Source organism: Martes martes, assembly GCF_963455335.1.
Source record: "Martes martes genome assembly, chromosome: 9".
NCBI classification, from domain to species: Eukaryota; Metazoa; Chordata; class Mammalia; order Carnivora; family Mustelidae; genus Martes; species Martes martes.
The window spans coordinates 21,741,938-21,761,511 of NC_137896.1; the positions used below are offsets into that span (position 1 = coordinate 21,741,938).

General features: G+C 46.6%; 2 protein-coding genes across 4 annotated transcripts in view; one reads left to right on the plus strand and one right to left on the minus strand.

Annotated features, from left to right (window-relative positions):
* Positions 1 to 10,326, plus strand: part of SLA2 (Src like adaptor 2) — a 24,318-nt gene extending 13,992 nt beyond the window's left edge. For both annotated transcript variants that reach the window (XM_080813069.1, XM_080813070.1), the window contains 3 exons: positions 7,436 to 7,585; positions 8,472 to 8,604; positions 9,018 to 10,326. In XM_080813069.1, coding sequence (XP_080669195.1) covers positions 7,436 to 7,585; positions 8,472 to 8,604; positions 9,018 to 9,183 — 449 coding nt within the window. In that variant the 3' untranslated portion in view covers positions 9,184 to 10,326. The remainder of the gene's footprint in view (positions 1 to 7,435; positions 7,586 to 8,471; positions 8,605 to 9,017) is intronic.
* LOC308348756 (GEL complex subunit OPTI) lies at positions 9,511 to 19,574 on the minus strand. Of its 2 annotated transcripts, XM_080813073.1 has the most exons (4): positions 19,152 to 19,574; positions 17,480 to 17,583; positions 11,866 to 11,995; positions 9,876 to 10,635 (listed from the first exon to the last, which is right to left on the minus strand). In XM_080813073.1, exons 1-4 carry the CDS (start codon positions 19,263 to 19,265, stop codon positions 10,594 to 10,596), a joined length of 390 nt encoding a protein of 129 aa, XP_080669199.1. In that variant the 5' UTR covers positions 19,266 to 19,574; the 3' UTR covers positions 9,876 to 10,593. The 2 variants fall into 2 exon arrangements, with proteins under 2 accessions (XP_080669200.1, XP_080669199.1); XM_080813074.1 differs by lacking the exon at positions 11,866 to 11,995 and having other exon boundaries at positions 9,511 to 10,635; positions 19,152 to 19,496.

Consider the following 19,574-nt stretch of genomic DNA (forward strand, 5'->3'; position numbering starts at 1 on the left):
ATGTTTGGCACTGCAGCTCTATGGGACCTAGGTAACGTCATAGAACACTAGCTCTCAAACTAGTTCTCAGACTCAGAATTGTCAGGGAAAGACTCTTGGGTCCCTTTCAAATCTGACTATTTACTGGGCTCAGAGGTCAGAAATCTGCTTCCTTCACAAGGTCCCTGGATGGTTCTTATGTTCTTTTATGTTTGAAAACACAGTTCCATTCTAGGGAAACCAGAATTAAGTAGTAAGGGACAATGTTTTTTTTTTAAAGTTACATAGTGCACCTTGTTATATGTAATACTAATTAACTAGTGATTGAGTGAATGCTATCAGAATCACCTTTTCTTTTCATTGAAGTCCAAATATACCTCTGGGTAGGGAATTCTGCTGGGGAATTTGAGTCTGTGTGTAGACTGAGGAGGAAGGCCTGGGGCCTGTGAGCTCCCAAGAACCCTACTCAGAGTTGCCAGGGAGGGGAAGACCTCTCTATTTTCCCTAGGGTCCCTCTGGCATACCTATTTATGTCCTAAGCCTGGGGGAAGTCATGGCAGAGCCTGTATCAGGCCCCAAACCTTGGTCTGTAAAGGGACACTGATGACTTTGTGGAGGTCATAGGATTGCTCCAAAGGTCAGCAGCAAGGCCAAGTCCCCACAGCATTACCCCCTCGCCTCCCTGCTGTCCTACTGCGTCTCTGTTCTTTGGTGGGCGCTTTAAGGAAGACTGATGATTAAGCCATGCTTCCCACCATGGAGGGGTTCACTTCTATCCATTCTGTCATCTTGGAAGCACTTGTTGAGCATTTCTTCTGAGTCAGGCCTGCTAAGTCATGGCTCTTGTCCTCAGGCTGCAGATAGTGGAAGGTCCAAGGTGCAGCATCCCTGAGGCTATCAGCTTCTCAGAGGCCTTAGCAAAGGAAGGTCAGGAGGGTCCTGCTAGGCCCATCTCCCACACGCAGCTTCATACCACTGTGGACCCCACCCCACCTCATGGTATCATCATTAGAACACCAGGGAAAACATGGTGCCTGACCCCAGAGGTCCCTGCAGGCCAAGATGTGACATAAGCTATGGAGCTGGAGCTTTCTGGAATCCAGGACATTGTACCTTCCATGCCTTTTCCCCAGTGGGTCTTCCTCCAGCCCCTGTGCCCAGCCATAGCTCCTACCATTCCTTCCCACAGCCTCTCTTCTGGCCACCAGAACATTCTGTGAATAAACCACCTTCTTCTTTCCACTGCTGCATCCTTGCACACACTCCTCCCTCAATCTTGGAAAGACCTATCCTCCATTCTTCCACTTGAACTCACACTCACCCTTCATGACCCATTTCAATGTTATTTCCCCAGACTATTTGCCACCCTTTGCTCTCAGACCACTTTTGTAGCTACTGTAAACTTAGTTCTTAAAAGAAAAAACAAAAACAAAAAAACTGGGGTATGTGGTCTAAGAGCACAAGAGCTAAATATTTGAAATGGGGACCGTAAAGGAAAATTCCAGCTGTGGGAAGTACAGGCAGGACAGAACTTCCTTCCCAGAGTACAAAGATCTAATTATGTCTGTTGGGCCTTGTGCAGGGCATGTAGCCAGTGCTCAAGGGATGTATACTGAATAATGAATGAGTGAATGAGTGCATGAAGAGACAATGGGGGAGGGGAGAGGATGAAAAGCTGGGGAAGACTTTGCCCCAATACCACATGTTCACAGACGGGGGAGGCGTGCAAATAGTAAAACACTCCTCCAAACTGCTTGTAATCACGGCTCTGTCTGGCATTTATCCTAGAGATTCATTCATGCATTCATTCATTCAACAAATGGCTCTTGTGTGGCGACTCTGTGCCTACTATTGTTGTAAGCAGTGGGGATTCAACGATATAAAAAGCAAAATCCTTGCCCACAAACCAATTGGCGAAATGGACAGCGAACACATAAATAAGGACGTGTCTGATCATGGTAAGTGCCACATGGAAACAAGAAAGCCGCCTAAGAGGAGCAGGGTCATGGGACATGTGCAAGTGTACAAAGGCCTGCAGTAGATGCATCCTCAGCAGGGACAGGTGTGCTGGGAGTCAGCAATCCGAGGTCGTTGGGAGTCAGGTTGGGGTGGGGACTTTGGTTCTCAGAAGGGGAGTGACATGAACTGATCCCTCCACTGCTTCAGAGAGAGGATTTGGGGTTGGGGTGATGAGGAGGAAACGGGAAGCCACTTGGGACGTTGTTGCAGGTTCTGCAGAGTGAGAGTGGTCGGATTCTGGATATGTTCTGAATATAGCCAGTAGGGTTTGCTGTCGGGCAGTATGTGAGGTGGGAGAGAAGGGAAGCAGTGAGCCTGACTCCAGGATTAGAGCTTAGTAATAGATGCACAGCGCTGCTGTTTTCTGAGATGGGCAGATGGAGGAAGGATACATCAGAACCATCCTTCAGGAGGCTCACGGGTGGTTATGTGTGTTCTGGGGTGAGGGATAGGGCTGAGGGACAGGCGATGGCAGAGCACGACTCTTGGTGCCACAGAAGCACTGCTGCCTGGGCAAGCTTAGAGCTGGACCTTCCCCCTCGCAGGGAAGGTCTTCTAGAAGGAGGTTGAGCAGAACTGGGTTGTGAAGGGAAGACTGGTGGTTACTCAGGCGGAAGGGTCTTCCCTATGAAAGGAACAGTGTGAGCAAAGGACCCTAGGCCTGATACAGGTTATTGGGTGCTAGCTGCATGCCAGACGTTCCTAAATGCTTTCCCTTGCTTCACCACTTGAATCCTTGTACTGATCTGGTGACATGGTGAGAATTGTTCTCTCCCTTTGCAGATGAAGAAACAGATCCGAGAAGTCAAATAATGTGCCTGGAGACACAGCTAGTAAGCATGGGGCAACAGGGGTGTTCTAGCATGTGGCTGTGTGTGGGATTTGAACCCAGGGAGTCTAAGTTAAAGTGGAGATGTCCTGGCACTGGAAGAGAGCATCGGTATTTGGGACTGGATGGAGCATACAGTGAGAAGGAACTAGGGATACCAGCCCAAGGCTGGTCAAAGATGGCATTGGTAGGTGACCTGTCTCCACAGTGGGGTTGTCAACCCCACATGGGGTTCATGGAGCTTATTATCCCTGAGCCTACCAACTAGATACTCAGTGTGGTACCCTTCCCAGTTTTAGCAACTGTGGAGACAGTGAGCAGCATGGGGTGGCTGCAGAACCACGCAGGGGATATGGGGTCTTAGTCACTTAGTTCAGCTGGGTTGGTTGGCCTTCAGGGCTTATTTTCAGATAAATTGGCTCTTTACCAACCACAGAGCTATTTCAGAGCCACAGCTCAGCTCCAGAAGAGACTTTTTTTTTTTTTAATTAAGATTTTAAATAATCTTTACACCTAATGTGGGGGTCAAACTCACAACCCTGAGACCAAAATTTGTATACTTTACTACTGTCTGAGCTACCCAGGCACCCAAGTAGAGATTCTTTTTTTTTTTTTTTAAGATTTTATTTTATTTATTTGACAGACAGATCATAAGTAGGCAGAGAGGCAGGCAGAGAGAGAGAGGAGGAAGCAGGCTCCCCGCTGAGCAGAGAGCCCGATGCGGGGCTCGATCCCAGGACCCTGGAATCATGACCTGAGCCGAAGGCAGAGGCTTTAACCCACTGTGCCACCCAGGCACCCCAGTAGAGATTCTTCTTAAAGGTACAAAAGTCAAGGGGCCATCAGAGTCAGGGAGAGAACAAGGAAAAGGAAGCAGGAATTCTACTCCAAACTTCCCAGTGTATATTGATTTTATATACTGTAGCCTTGCTAAGTTCACTTATTAATCCTAGTAGGTTTTTAGAGATTACTTAGGATTTTCTACATATGTAATCACATTATCTGTAAATACAATTTGCTTATTTTCCAACCTATATGCCTTTAATCTCTTTTTCTTGCCTTATTGTACTGACTAGGACCTCTAGTACAATGAATAAAGTGGTGAGAATGTTCTTGTTTTTTGTTCCCAACGTTGGGAGAAAAATTCAGTCTTTCTTATTAAGTATGATATTGTTAACTATATTACTATATTAACTATATTAGATATTAACTATAGATGTTTCACAGATACTCTATGTCAGGTTGAAAGTAGTCTTCTGTGGTAGGCAGAATAATAGCCCCCCAACCCCAAGATGTCTAGGTCCTAATCGCTGGAACTGGTGAATATATTACCTTTCGTTGCAAACGGGAGTTTGTAGATGTGACTAAGTTGAGGATTCTGAGATGGGGGGATTGTCATGGATTATTCAGATGAGCCCAATGAAATCCCAAGGGTCTTTATAAGAGAGAGGCAGGAAGATCAGAGTTTGAAAGAGATTGAGATGAATGTTATGCTGTTGGCTTTAAAGATGGAGAAAGGGCCATGAGCTAAGGGATGCAGGTGGCCTCTAGGAATTGGAAAAGCAAAAAGTGGATTATCCTCTAGGGCTCACAGAAGAAACACAAGCTTGCTGACACCTTGATTTTATTTCAGTGAAATCCATTTCAGTTTTATGATCTCCAGAATGATAATATAATAGATTCATGTTATTTTGAGACACTGAATTATTTTGAGACACTGTGGTAATTTGTTATAGCAGCAATAGGAAACTATTACACCTTCTATTTGTAGTTTTGTGGTGGTTGTTTTTTATCAGGATGAGTATTGAATTTTGTCAAATGATTTTTCTATATTTCTTCAGGTGATCATGGTTTTTCCTCCTTTATTCTATTTATATAGTGAATTACATTGATGTTCCTTTTTTTTTTTTTTAAAAGATTTTATTTATTTATTTGACAGAGACACAGTGAAGGAGGGAACACAAGCAGAGGGAGTGGGAGAGGGAGAAAGCAGGCTTCCTGCTGAGCAGGGAGCCTGATGTGGGGCTTGACCCCAGGACCCTGGGAACATGACCTGAGCCAAAGACAGACACTAAACTACTAAGCCACCCAGGTGCCCCTAAAATAAATAAATCTTTTTAAAAAAGTGTGCCTGTCTGGCTCAGTTGGTAGAGCATGGGGCTCTTGATCTCAGAGTACTGAGTTCAAGCTCCATGTTGGGTATAGAGTTTACTTAAAAAAAAAAAAAAGTCAAATATATTTCCTAATTTTTCTTGTGATTTCTTCTTTGATTTCTGGGTTATTTCTAAGTATTTGGGGATTTTCCAGATATTTTGTTATTAATTTATTAATTCTGTTGTGGTCAAATAACATAACTATTTCTTTTAAGATTTCATTTATTTGAGAGAGAGATTGAGGGAGAGAAGGAGCAGGGGCAGAGGGAGAGGAAGAAGCAGATTCCCTGCCAAGCAGGGAGCCCAGTGTGGGGCTTGATCCCAGAACTCCGTGATCACGACCTGAACTGAAGGCACTCAACTGACTGAGCCATCCAGGTGCCTCCATAACTTTTTTCTTTAAAAGATTTATTTATTTATTAGAGAGAGAGAGAGAGGCAGCGCACAGGGAGGGGCAAGGGGAGAGGTAGAGAAGTGGACTCTGCTAGGTGCTGAGCCTGATGCGGGGCTGTATCTTACAACCCTGAGATCATGACCTGTGCTGAAAGAAATCAAGAGTCAGACACTTGGGGCGCCTGGGTGGCTCAGTCATTAAGCATCTGCCTTCAGCTCAGGACATGTTCCCAGGGTCCTGGGATTGAGCCCCGCATCGGGCTCCCTGCTTGGCGGGAAGCCTGCTTCTCCCTCTCCCACTCCCCCTGCTTGTGTTCCCTCTCTAGCTGTGTCTCTCTCTGTCAAATAAATAAAATCTTTAAAAAAAAAAAAAAAGACACTTAACTGACTGAGCCACCCAGGTACCCCAAGAACATATCTATTGATTTCAATCCTTTCAAATTTTTGTGTTTGTGGTCCAATCTGTAGTCTATCTTGAATATTCCATGTGCACTTAAAAGAAAATGTATACTGTTGTTGGTGCCATGTTCTATGTTAATGAAGTCAAATTGGTTGATCGTATTGTTCAAGTCTTCTATATCCCTAATGATTTTTAGTCCCATCAAGTACTGAGAGAGGAGTGTTGAAATTTCCAATTATAATCATGGATATCTATTTCTTCTGTTAATTCTGTCAGTTTTGCTTCATATATTTTGAATCTCTGCATTTGTATGCAATTGAGTGCATACAAATTCAAGGTTTTTAAACATATATATATATACATCTTATCTCTGTTAATACTCTTGGTCTTGCATTTTACTTTGCCTGATTAAAAATTTTTTTTTTAAGATTTTGTTTATTTATTTGGCAGAGAGAGACACAGAGAGAGAGAGGGAACACAAGAAGGGGGAGTGGGAGAGGAAGCAGGCTTCCCGCTGAGCAGGGAGCCCAATGATGCGATGTGATGCGTGGGCTTGATCCCAGGACCCTGGGATCATGACCTGAGCTGAAAACAAATGCTTAATGACTGAGTCACCCAGGCGCCCCTTACTTTGCCTGATATTAATGTAACTACTCGAGCTTTCCTATGATTGTTTCATGATACATCTTTTTCCATCTTTTTACTTTTAGCCTGTTTTATTATTCAAAGTGTGTTTATCAGGTATTTGGGCCTTGCTTTTTTTTTTTTTTAATATTTTATTTATTTATTTGACAGAGAGAGATCACAAGTAGGCAGAGGCAGGAAGAGAGGGAGGGGGAAGCAGGTTCCCTGCCGAGCAGAGAGCCCAACGCAGGGCTCGATCCCAGGACCCTGAGATCATGACCTGAGCTGATGGCAGAGGCTTAACCCACTGAGCCACCCAGGCGCCCCTGGGCCTTGCTTTTTAAAATCCAGTTTGAACTTCAGAGTCATGCTGAATATCTACTTCTCTGACTTGCTGTTTCTGTGCATTTTTAAGATTTTTCTATGCTTAATCTTAAAAATGCACAGAAACAGCAAGTGTGTGGTGGTTATTAACTTATACTGGTCTACAGTATTACCGTTCTGAGGCAGGCATCCAGGCTATTTGTAGTTTCGGACTTTTCCAAACAAAGCTGCGCGGAATATTCTTGCTCTTGTATTTCTAAGGTAACATGCTGGGATGAAACTGCGGGTTGTGAGGTGCATGTTTAACTAGTTAATGCTAACTCTTTCCAAAGTGGCTGGTACTTATTTATCTTAACATCAGCACGGTAAGAGTTCCTCAACTTCAGCACATCCTTGCTGATCTACTGACAAGTTTTCACATTCTAACACTTCTAGCCATTTGAGTCTATAATAATAGCCACCACTTAATATTCAGGTAAACTGTGCCCAGCTCTGTCCTGTGTACTGTGTGAATGATCTCATTTCATCCTCACAAGAGTCTTATCGATTAAGAATGTGTGGGCACTTATGGCCAAGAGAGCAAGTCTTCATCCCTCCCCTATCTACTTCCCTTCTGTCTGGGCCTGGTGGCCATCTCATGTCTTTCTTTTCCAACTTGGGTTGGGGTGGGTCCCAGCAGGGCCTCAGTCCTGCCCCATACCCTTTCCTCCTCAGGTTGTTACTCCCTGTCAGTCCGCCTTAGCCGCCCTGCATCGTGGGACCGGATCAGACACTACAGGATCCAGCGCCTTGATAATGGCTGGCTGTACATCTCACCACGCCTCACCTTCCCATCACTCCAGGCCCTAGTGGATCACTATTCTGGTATGGCCATTTCCTGCTTCCATTAGACTGGGACGTGGGGTTTGGGGGGCAGACAGTTGTACTCTTGGACACTTCCCTTGCTGGAGAATATCCAGACAGGCAGAAGAGGGACCTCTCCATCTCCACACCAATCCATGTGCCAAGAACGTAGGCCAGGACCTCTGTCTTCATCCCATGCCCTGACAGAGCCATAAAGTCCTCCCATGTGAACATGGGCCAGTGCCTCACCTACACTGTGGTTCTGAGTCCAAGACCTCAATGGCAGGCACGGTCCTCTCCACAGGAACTAGGCCCAGAGCTGTTGCTGTTGTGCAATTTAGTTGATTCTCAGCATTTCCTGGTGCTTGTCCTGTTATAGGGACTGGAGCATGTAGCCACGATGGCAGTGTCAAAGGGGCAGAGAGGAAAGACCACTCTTGGGAAAACTGATCAGGGGTTTTCTAGAGGGTGGGTCTGTGCAGTAGATACGGACAGAACACATAGAGATGAAGTATTCTCTAGCTTTCTTCTTCCCAAAGCACTTTTCTAACCAGAAAGTGGTATTCTCAAAGAGTACCATCAACCTACCCAACACCACAGCCATTTCAATCTTCAAAACTTAGCCTAGAATGACTTGATTGCATCTCAGCCCCTAGATCAACAGCTTGAGGCTTATGTCCTGTCACTTTTGAAAAAAAATGTAATCTCTACACCTGGGGCCTGAACTCATGACCCTGAGATCATGAGTCTCTATTGACTGAACCAGCCAGGTGCCCCCCTGTCATTCTTTTTTGAACATGCCTCCACACGCCAAATGCGGAAAGCCGTCAGGGTGAGGATGGGGGTTGTTAGGGAGGAAAGTAGGGCTGGAGTCAGCCATGTCAAGGGTCTGGATCTCTTTCTTCAGAGTTGGCGGATGACATCTGCTGCCTCCTCAAGGAACCCTGTGCCCTGCGGAGGGCTGGCCCACAGCCTGGCAAGTCCATACCCCTACCTGTGACCGTGCAGAGAGCGCCACTCAATTGGAAAGAGCTGGACAGGTAAGGGGACCCCTGGAACATGAAGGCAGAACAAAGGAGATAGAAGGACCCAACTCGGGCACCCACAAACCCAAATGAGCCTGTCACCTTCGGGGGCACTGGCAAGCTGGTGAGTACTGACTGATCTCATAGAGACCAAGCCAGGCTCAGCAGGACTGTACAGGGACTGGCAGGAAGGAGAAAGAGGAAGTGGATAGAGGGCATGCCCAGATGCCAAAGATGGCCAGGATGGAAGTGTCAGACAAGATGGGGTAGAACAGAAAGCACCAGTCCTAAATGGCAAAGTCAAGCTGGGGTTTTAGCTGAGAGAATGGGGAACCACTGGGAGTTTTCAGGTGGTGCGAACTTGAACTGTGTGGTGAGAGCCGGGTAGAAGATGAGGCTCCTTGACCCAACTCTTTCCCTCTCCACAGCTCCCTCCTGTTCTCTGAAGCACCTACCCTAGGGGAGTCCCCTCTCCTCAGTGAGGGGCTCCGGGAGGCCATCAGCTCTTACATCAGCCTAACTGATGACAGCTCCTTGGATGATGCCATGGCCCAAAGCAGAGGCCAAAAGGGAATCCAACGCTGCAACACCTAGACCCCCAGCTCAGTTCAGCTTGAGCACTCTAGAGGCAAATTCAGGGTCCCACTTGCATTCTGTGCTCCCTCTCTCAGCCCTAAGAAGTCACTTAACCCCCTCCCAGTGTCACAAATCCACCTGCAACCTCTAATTCAAGTACAGACCAGCTGAGAACAGGGACAAGGCTCCAAAGAGACTAAACCTCTGGGGTTTGACCCAGTTTGACCTGAGCTGGGATTTCCATCTCCCTCCCCTGCCTACTGAATCCCCTTCAATCCCCCCACAGCTCCACCCACTAGGTAGAAGCCACCATTAGTATCAAGAAGAAAAAAAAAAATCATTTAAAGAAAATTTACAAGTCTCACTCAGAATACCATACCTGAGAAGGTAGGACTATAGCTAGAAAAGACAGCAAAGCAGAAGGGATGGATGTCTTCCCACAGCAACAGAACCCAGAATGTCCAGCCTCTACCTGGACCCCAGAGCAAAGGGGACCCCTGACAGTCCAGGTTCTCAAACAGCCCCATCAGGCCTCTTCTCTGGACAGTCATAGCTCCGAGATCTCTATTTCATTTTGTGGCTTATCATGTGAACCTGCCTAAGCTTTCCTGGCTACAGTGGCCCTGCCACCTTGTGGCCAAACACAAAATGGCACCTTCTGGGTCTAGCACACTGCAGTGAGGTCAGTCAAGTCTCTCAGCACCAGGCAGGGGCATCAGAAGTCACTAAGCTTCTCTCCACAAAGCCAAGGCCACAGCCTACACCAACTCTAGCCCTTGATTTCTCTGCTGCCCATTAAGGAAAGAGAGGCCTAGCTGGAGCTGCTACAGGAGCAGGGAGAAGAGGTAAAGGATGAGGTTGGAGGGCAGGGGTCTGAGGCTAGAGGTGAGGTGGGAAAAGCTTTAACAGGTATCATCAACAGATTTTCAATTAAAGATTTGATTTATTCAAGTACCCGAAAACATTCTACAATGGAAACTGTTATTAGATGATGCTTGTACTGTGCTAATGACCACGCACATACTGCCACACTGTTTTCAGAAAACTTGAAATGCCACTGATAGTTTAAAAACTGTACACCTGATGGAGAAGTGAGGAAGACAATTTAATGTTTCATCCGGATCCAGAGGTGCAACAAATTAAACGACAGCTCCCATCAGCAAACAGGTGTTTCATGATGATATCCAAGAAGAAATGGTTGGTGATGGACAATTCAGAAATGCTTCTCCAAAAGGCGGTTTGTTCTTTAAAAAGTTTCAGATCACAACCCTTGCAGAAAACACTGATGCCCAACACACTGATTCTCGGTCCAGGAAACATGGGTCTTCCAGGTTCCATGTGGCTGGGGTGTCCCTACAATCATGTTTCTGTGCTGTAACTATGACGGTCCTTTGGACCGGACAGAGAGCAGGTAGGGTCTGTACACCATCAGTCATAGTGGATGGCAGTGTAAAAAATGATCCAAATAACCTAGAGAGAAGACAAGCAATGGTCACAGATCACCTGGGTTAACACAGGCCCCTATTCCACAAAAGAAGTATGTCAAATAATGTATGCACGGTGGGCTTTCAAGGGCTATTCAGTGCAACTGGACTGGAGGCCTAAACAATTTCACTGAAATCAAGCTGTGTCTAACAGAGCCCAGGGTCACCCACCAGTGCTCCCAAAGGGACCACAGACAGGCTTCCCTCTCAACCAAATAGTGACTGGAGCACTTGGGGGTAGAGTTATAGATGTGGAAATGCTTTGGGTAAAGTATCAGGATTAACAACAAACGTGGAAAAGAAACCACCAACATATCCTGTCAGCTTGTCAGCTTCACATCAGACAAAGCAGAGGTTCTCAAAACTGGCTATTCATTGCAACCTCCTGGGACCTTTAGTACGTATGTATGCCCAGGCACCCTCACCCTGAGATTTTGATTTTACTGATTTGGGCTAGGGTCTACAATTCTTTAAAAATTAACTTCTGAGATATAATTCACATTTCATAAAGTTCACCTTTTAAAGTATATAATAAATGTGTATACACACACACACACACACACACACAATACAGAGTTTTTAGTATATCACAGACTTGTGCAAAGATCACTAACTGATTCTGGGACATTTGCATCATCTTCGTTTTCTTCCCATTTCCTCTCACACACCCACCCCCACCCCAGCCACTGGCAACCACTAATCGACTTTTTATCTGTGTGGATTTGCCTATTCTGGACATTTTACATGTAAATGGAATCACATAAGGTGTTTTTGTGTCTAGCTTCTTTCACTAAGCATAATGTTTTAAAAATTCAAAGTTGTAATCCCTACCAGTACTTTATTCCTCTTTACGGTTGAAAACCATATGGCTATACAACATCTTATTTATCTACTGACCAGGTAATGGTTGTTTATGCTTTTTCAGCTATTATGAATGCCATAAACCTATTTTTAAATGTTTCCCAATTTCTACTATGCAGCCAGATTTGAGAATCAGATGTAGACGCTGATGACAGGCTCTGGGTGTGTACACCAACAGGGAAACTGCAGTGTACCGTACCACATCCTTTGGGACAATAGGACTTGATGGAGGAAATGCCCTCCAATCCCTGGAGCCTTTTGAAAAATGGTACCCCGATCACACAGTATAACCCAATCAGTGTGCTCCGCTGGAGAAACAAGAGGATTTACTATTATAACTGTCAGCTATACATACCATGAACAAGGCAAAAGATGTCATAAACCCCTCTTTTGTGAGCTCCCATGTGCCACCATATTCTTCCTCATCTATCTGTAGGTAGTTGCTGAAGTAGAGATACAGGACTCCTGCATTGATCAGGCAGAATCTGGAGGGAAGACAAGCACCGAACACAAACTATGAGCTCAGAAGTCTCAGAACTCCCACGACCACAGTCCAGTCTTACCAAGACACTCACGGTTGCAGTTAAGTAGTTGCATTATGGGGGCAAGTGAAAAAATACACGGACCTAGACCCTCAATGGAACTGCCCAGTGGCTGAGCTAGAGACAGAAAGAGCAACTTTTTTTGAAATGCCCAGCAAAAAAATTTCTAAATTTAAAAGCACATAAAGTTCTCCAGGCCCTCTCACAGTAAGACAGCATGGTAGCTGAACCATCCCAAATAGGACTAGTACTGGACATGGGCCTCCAAGTAGCTCCCGCTGGGGTGGGGTGGCCACGGGACAGATACATGCTAGGCTGCTGCTTCCTGGCCTAGTGGAACGAGCAAGCACACTAAAGCAGCTCCTGCATCCATTCCCACTGGGAGACAGGGTCCAGATATGTACTGTTGGCTACGCACCTGATGCCATGGTGAACACTGCTGTCCCTCAGCCATTGGTTAGGAGGAGGCCAAAAACAGAGTGAGCAGTGAGCAAGGAACTGAAACCAAAGGTTTGTGAGCACCTCCAGGAAGGTCTCTGATCCCCCATATTGTATTATTTAACTAATAAACCATTTAGAATGCAGTGAGGTGTAACATTATCATCCTCATCTACATATCTCTTCGTACAGTCACCATGTAAAGGTAATTTTTATGAACAGATCAATACTTTATGATCTTCCAAGTCACAGGATCTAATCTATTGGGGGACTATATGTCTTAGGTCACACTGCTCCTGAAGGCTGGGGTGGAAAAATGCAAAGAACTGGTTCCTCCTAATGGATGAAGTGTGGGCTGGTATGGGGCACGGCCGTACGATGCTGCTGAAGAGTGTCAGTCAGTATTAGGGGGCAGACCCTGAGGCTGTTTGAGCATGAGACAGACTATACATATGTCAGAAGTTCAGTTTTTTTGTTTTCATTTTAAAGATTTTAAGTAGTCTCCACACCCAACAGAGGCTCGAACCCCCAACCCTGAGATCAAGATTCGCATGCTCTTGGGGCGCCTGGGTGGCTCAGTGGGTTAAAGCCTCTGCCTTCGGCTCAGGTCATGGTCCCAGGGTCCTGGGATCGAGCCCCACATCTGGCTCTCTGCTCTGCGGGGAGCCTGCTTCCCCCTCTCTGCCTACTTGTGATCTCTCTGTCAAATGAATAAATAAAATCTTTAAAAAAAAATTTTTAAAAATAAAAAAAATAAAAAAATAAAAAATAAAAAATAAAAAGATTCGCATGCTCTTTTGGCTGTGCCTGCCAGGCACCCAGAAGTCTACTTTGTGAGTAGTTAGAGTATGGGCTTTCTCATGAGTTGGGGGAACAGGAACTGGGAGACTCGTTTAGACTTGTACCATGTTTTAGGACATGAGCAGAAATAAAGCTCGAAGACAGGGACTGGGAAAATGGCTAAATGGAGAGGCAAGAAACCCAAAGGCTTCAAGCCTAAGGGCCTGGGAGTATAATGGTTCCAGTTAACAGGCAGGGAGTCAGGAAGAACAGAAGGTTTTTCTTGGATTTCACACAAAATCCAGTCCTTGGCTTGGCCATATCCTTATCTTCTGCCAGAAACCTTGGGACTCAGCCAATCTGGCTGCCTCTCTCTGTCAGGAGTTCCATTTTGTTTTGTTTTTGAAAGACTGGTTTATTTATTTTAGAGAGAGAGAGAGAGCGTGCATGCACGTGCGAGATGGCGGCGGGGAGGGGGGGGCCAGGAAGGGCAGGAGAGGGAGAGAGAATCCTCAAGCAGACTCCTTGCTGAGCGCAGAGCCCTGTGCAGGGCTCAATCTCACGACCCTGAGATCACAACCTGAGCTGAAATCCAGAGCTGGGGTCTCAGGTGCCCTGTGGAGTTTCATTCTGGACAGGCTGTTAGTGGTTCCAGACAAAGACTACTAGCAGGACTCAGAAGCTGGGACTCAGCTAGTAAGCTAGGGACAGAGAATGGCTGAGACTCATTGAGAGTCTCTGGCTATAAAAGGGGTTGCTTAGTGATAAGAGATCGGGAAGTATAAGGAGAGAGGAGATATGGGATGACAGAGAGAAAAGAGCTAACACAGCTCCTGCCTTCTAAGGGTCACAGAAACACAGGCATTTAAATGTTTGGTGGTCAAGGGGGAGGGCTCAGGAAAGGACTGGAGCTCAAACTGAGCTTTAAGGATGGGCATAAATCCTGTATTATAAATGAGGGAGAGAACTACACAGATGTGTAGACAAAGAAATGAATGTGCTGGATTGGGGTTGAGGGAAAAAAAAACCTTAAAAAGACTCTCCAATCCATTTTTAACTCTATCCTAAAAATTCCAATCAGAATTTTAACAAAATGATGAACCTCTAACAAATACTCTGATTTCAGGGCTGGGAGGCTACACTGATAACAGTAAGGTATGACCCTGCTTTCAAGGATTGGTGGGAATTCATTTTGGGTTTTAAAAAATTTTAACAAGCATTCACTGAACACCTATTAGTCGTGGTGCCAGGCTCTATGAGAGAGAGAGAGGCAAGAAGGGAAGATGCAAAACTTCTGCAGAACAGAACCACCACTCAGTTCTCAAAATATAAATAATGAGAACAGAGAAAATGGTTTTTACCTTAATATGCCCTGACTGTCGCCATACCAGAATGAAGAGAAGCCAAGGTGGAGCCCAGAGAGAGGGCAGTTAGGGCGGAAAGCGGAGAGGGTCACCAGAACTGAGCACCAAAGCAGTCTTGCCCTAAGCCTAGGCAACTGGGTCAGACAGATGGAGGAGAGGGAGTGTGTGTGGAAAAATAAATGTCCTTGGGCCTTTTCCAAGAGCAAGGGGAAAGGTGCCAACCAAAGGAGGGATAGGATTTGTTTGGAGTGGGAGAAACTGGCTCTGGCAGGACAGCCTGGGACTAAACCCCAGGAAACAGGCAGTCCTGAGAAAGTGGTACTATGGGTGAGCCACTCCAAGGCAAATTCACTCCCAAACACCTCATTTACTGCCTTTTTTTTTTTTCGTTTTTAAAAAAGATTTTGTCAGGGGCACCTGGGTGGCTCAGTGGGTTAAAGCCTCTGCCTTCAGCTCAGGTCATGATCCCAGGGTCCTGGGATCGAGCCCCGCATCGGGCTCTCTGCTCAGTGGGGAGCTTGCTTCCCCCCGCCCCTCTGCCTACTTGTGATCTCTGTCTGTCAAATAAATAAATAAATCTTTAAAAAAAAAAGATTTTGTCAGAGAGAGAGAGAGAGAGAGAACAAGCAGGGGGAACAGCAGGCAGAGGGAGAAGCAGACTTCCCTGCTGAGCAGGGAGCCTGATGTGGGACTTGATCCCAGGACCCTGGGATCATGACCTGAGCCAAAGGCAGATGCTTAACCAACTGAACCACCCAGGTGTCCCTTTCTTCTTTTTAAGATTTTATTTATTTGGGGTGCCTGGGGGGCTCAGTCAGTTAAGTGTCTGCCTTCAGCTCAGGTCATGATTCCGGGGTCCTGGGATTGAGCCCCGTGTCAGGCTCCCTGCTTAGCGGGGAGCCTGCTTCTCCCTCTCCTTCTGATGCTCCCTGTCCTTGTGCCCTCTCTGTCAAATAAATAAATAAAAATTAATTAAAAAATTTTATTTATTTATTTGACAGAGGGAGAGACAGCAAGAGAGGGAACATAAGCAGGAGTGTGAGAGGGAGAAGCAGGGAGCCTGATGCGGGGCTTGATCCTAGGACCCTGGGATTGTGACCTGAGCCGAAGGCAGACGCTTAAGGACTGAGCCACTCAGGCGCCCCTCCTGCTTTTTTTTTTTTCCCAATAGCCATTTTTAGCATTCTTTGTAAAGCTAATCATATGACTGCAGTGAACCATTTATGGAGTGCATATGATGTACTAAGCACTACATTTAGGAATTTACTTGGCTTATCTCATTTAGTTCACACATCAGTCTTAGGAGGAGGGCACTTTTAGTGTCCTCCCCTTTCCAGTGATGAGAGAATGAAAGCTCAGAGAGGTGAGCCCAAAATTATGTAGCTTGAAAGTGGCAGAGCTGGAACTTGAATCCGTTCTACAGATAAAAGTAAAAAGAGATCTCTAAATAGCTTAACTCATCTGCCACAGTGGCAAGGATACTAAACTAACTCTGGTCTTTGCTATATTATTCCTAGATTGGGTGACTTCAGAGAAATCTCTTAGGAATCCTGCAAGATGAGATGGGAGCAAGGGGTCTGAACCCCTGTTATTCTCTCCTAGAAAAGTGGTCTTGGGAAGAAGAGGGATTCCCTCTTGTCTTCAGACTGCCTTCCCCCTTTCTCTGACTTTTCTCGTAGGCCTTTTCTTTCACAGAAAGCTCAAATGGGATGACCAACACTCTGAGGAGTTATCTATATACCTCCTCCAACAGGGGAAGACCTATGAACCCCAGGTCCTTTGTCTATTCACCATCACTCAGAACTCATCGCGTGTCCACTCCGTCAAAGTCAGGCAAAGCATAACAAACTCTAACTCCTTCCTTGGACAAATGCTTTGCTCAGTATCATAAATTTAAAAACTTTTTAGTTAGAAGAGGAGATTATACATGCCTTTTGGGTTATCTTCCAAGAAAATAAGAAACTCACAGGGATTTGAAATGTTTCACCCTTTTCACCCTAGGGTGAGGGAATAGGAGATGTGATCACCCCTAAAACAACCAATGTGATATTCCATAGTTAAGGATCACAGTTTATATCCTCGGTGGGGAAAAAAAAGAAAAGTTCACAAGCTTGCCTGTCCATTTCCCACTGTAGCTTACCCACAATTCCTATCTTGAGACTACTCCTACACATCGTTTTAATTCAGTCTGGTGGGCATGTGGACTCATCACTTTCAGTCGCTTGTTAACAAGCTGAGCCAAGACCAGGGGTAGGTGTCAACTGTGCTGCCACCGGCCATGGAAACACAGTAAAAAGTGAGGGCGCAACCTCCTACTTTTTCACTGCTTTTAAAAAGTAGGGATCTGAAATAACTTCTGTCAAAGCCAAGTTCCAAGACATCCAGCACAGTGCCTGTATAAGGTCATCAAGTATAGAAGTTCCTCTACTTTCCAAATTTCCATCAGTACAAAGGTCATGCCAGAAAACTAGATGGCCGCTACCAACAGGCAGTGCAGTAGCCTCTTGCATGAGATCACTTTGGATCCATAAATGAATGGACTGGCCCAGTCCGGTCTCTGGAAAAATAACATGTCTAAACTAAGATGCTCCCAGGCCTGCTGAACTGAGAAATGCTGCACCTAACCCAGAGTGCCACCGTGGGGCTACTTTTCTGCTTTTGTCACTTCACTCTCTCACCCATACAAAGTCATCTCCTGCCCCCTCCCCAAGTCATCTTAAAATGCGTGTGTGTGTGTGTGTGTGTGTATTCCTCCAACTTAGTAATGACCCTTTCCATAAAAAGGAAACAAAATCTCTATGTGAAAAAAACTAATACAAGAAAACGGAACATACCCAAGACTTACCCAGCTATTCCCAAGAAACCTCGCAATGGTAACACTCCCCAAATAACACCTAGGACCACAGCAATGATCTGTCGGAACCAGTAGATCACATCTAAAAACTCATCCTGTAGAAAGAAAGAATGCATGCATTATCTGCAGTGGATGCCACATGAAAGAAAGCCTCTGTAATAGGTGAGGAATAAAAAAGCTTGCTGCTATAAACACATTTTCCATAGAAATGTCTCCAAGAGCAATGGTACGTAGTTTTCTGATCTCCACTTCTTCTTACACTAAAACATGGTTTAAAAGGAAAAAAAAAAAAAGGATATATTTCTCTTAAGTGATGATTTTTGGGCCTGTGTGCTAAGTAAAAATTCTAGGAAAATTATTACTTTTTTTAGAAGCTTCAAAAATGAAATGGCTTGTGATGAAACAGCTGTGAAAGTAACTGTGCTACTGGCCACAGAACACTGACCCTCAGAGGAGAGACCTAGGCACACTACCCATAGGCAGAAGGGCTGACTGTTAACCTACTCAACACCATCTTCCTGCACACTGAATTTTAAGCAACAAAGAAGAAAGGAATTAGAAACAAAAGTGCTGAACGCAGGTGCCAGCGTATCTGATTTTCATACAAGGACGCTGAAGACTCAGGTTTCCGACCTGCCCCAGATTGCAGAAACCAGCCCTTGTACAAGAAGGAAGAAAGAAATGACACAGCAGATCATAAAGGTTTTGCAAGAGCTGGGCAGGGCTGGGGGCAGGACAAGGGGACCTTCAGGAAGTACCTCCCACACCCCCCCCCCCACCCCAAGAGCTCCAGGAAGGAAAACCCACTTCATCAGTCCAGAAAAACAAGGGAAAAACTGCAAATATAACATTCTTTTCAGGCCAACTGGAATCAAGCTGTCTGTGTTGGTCCCTTCCAGATCATGGGGCAGAGCTGGGGAGTGCCTACACTCAGATCTTGTGAAAGCATGTGACCAGTGTAAAAATCTTGAAGCCCCAATAGTCTCTCAACACACAATTTGTGGTTTCCCCCTCTCCCTCCCTCTCTCACACACCTCCAAGAGGTGGCTTCAATCTCCCTTCTTGCAGTTATTAAGGCATTTGGTATTTCTCATCTAATCAAAAGCAATGGCAGCTCACCTTCAGTAAGCCTCATCACGTGCTAAAGGCTTTCCTGCACCACGGTACCCCACTTCAGAGCTGTTCTGAGAACTGAGTGAAACAATGCGTGGAGAGAGCACCTGGCAGAAAGTCTTTGGTAGAAGACTGTTACCGTTACTGTTCGTACTAACAACCGTATTAAGTAATTAATTCGGAGAAGACAAGTCACTTACTGAAGATCCTACTGGGAGCAAAAGGCGGAGGTCGAATTCAGCTCACTCCAGCCGTTCAGGCACACGCCCTGCCCGCGGGTGGCAACTCCTGTGCCCCCTCCTCGCTGCTTCCCGCGTGACCCAGTCGGCTTCACTCCGCGGTGAGCCCCGAGCCCGGCTGTCAGGCCCGGGCCCGCCAAGTTCACCCCGACACCTTAGTGCCACCACCAGCCCGACCCCCCGCCCCGACCCAACACACGCCAAACACTCCGCCGCGCCCGGACCCGGCAGGGGCAGGCTCGGGCCTGTCCATTCGTCCCCGAGTCCCAACCGGCTCCTCGAACCTGCGCCCTCGCCAGGTCCCACCGCACCTTGTCCTCCCAGGCCGCGTCGCTCCGCAGCACCTTGCTCCAGACAGAGACTTTGAGGGCTCCGTTGGCCAGCTGCGGCTGAGGCGGCTCCTCCTTTCGCCGCCCGCCGCTCATCCTCCCGTCGCGCCGCCCGGGCCGGGCGAGGGGCGCGCGGGCCAGGCCAAAAGGAGTCGGGCTCTGGGGTCGCGAATCACGGCGCGCAGGGCGGCGGCGACAGCGACAGAATCACTGGTCAGGCTCCGTGGCGCGCTGCGGCTGCTTTCACTCGGCCAAAACGCCGGCTCGGCTCGCTGGCTCCGCCGAGACCAGGCGCTGCGAAGGGAGGAGCAACGCAGCGCCGCACGTCCTCCCGCCGACGAACCCACGCAGCCAATCGACAGCCGTGCAGCCGTCCGAGGAAAAGCGCAGCCGTCAACTCCGCGC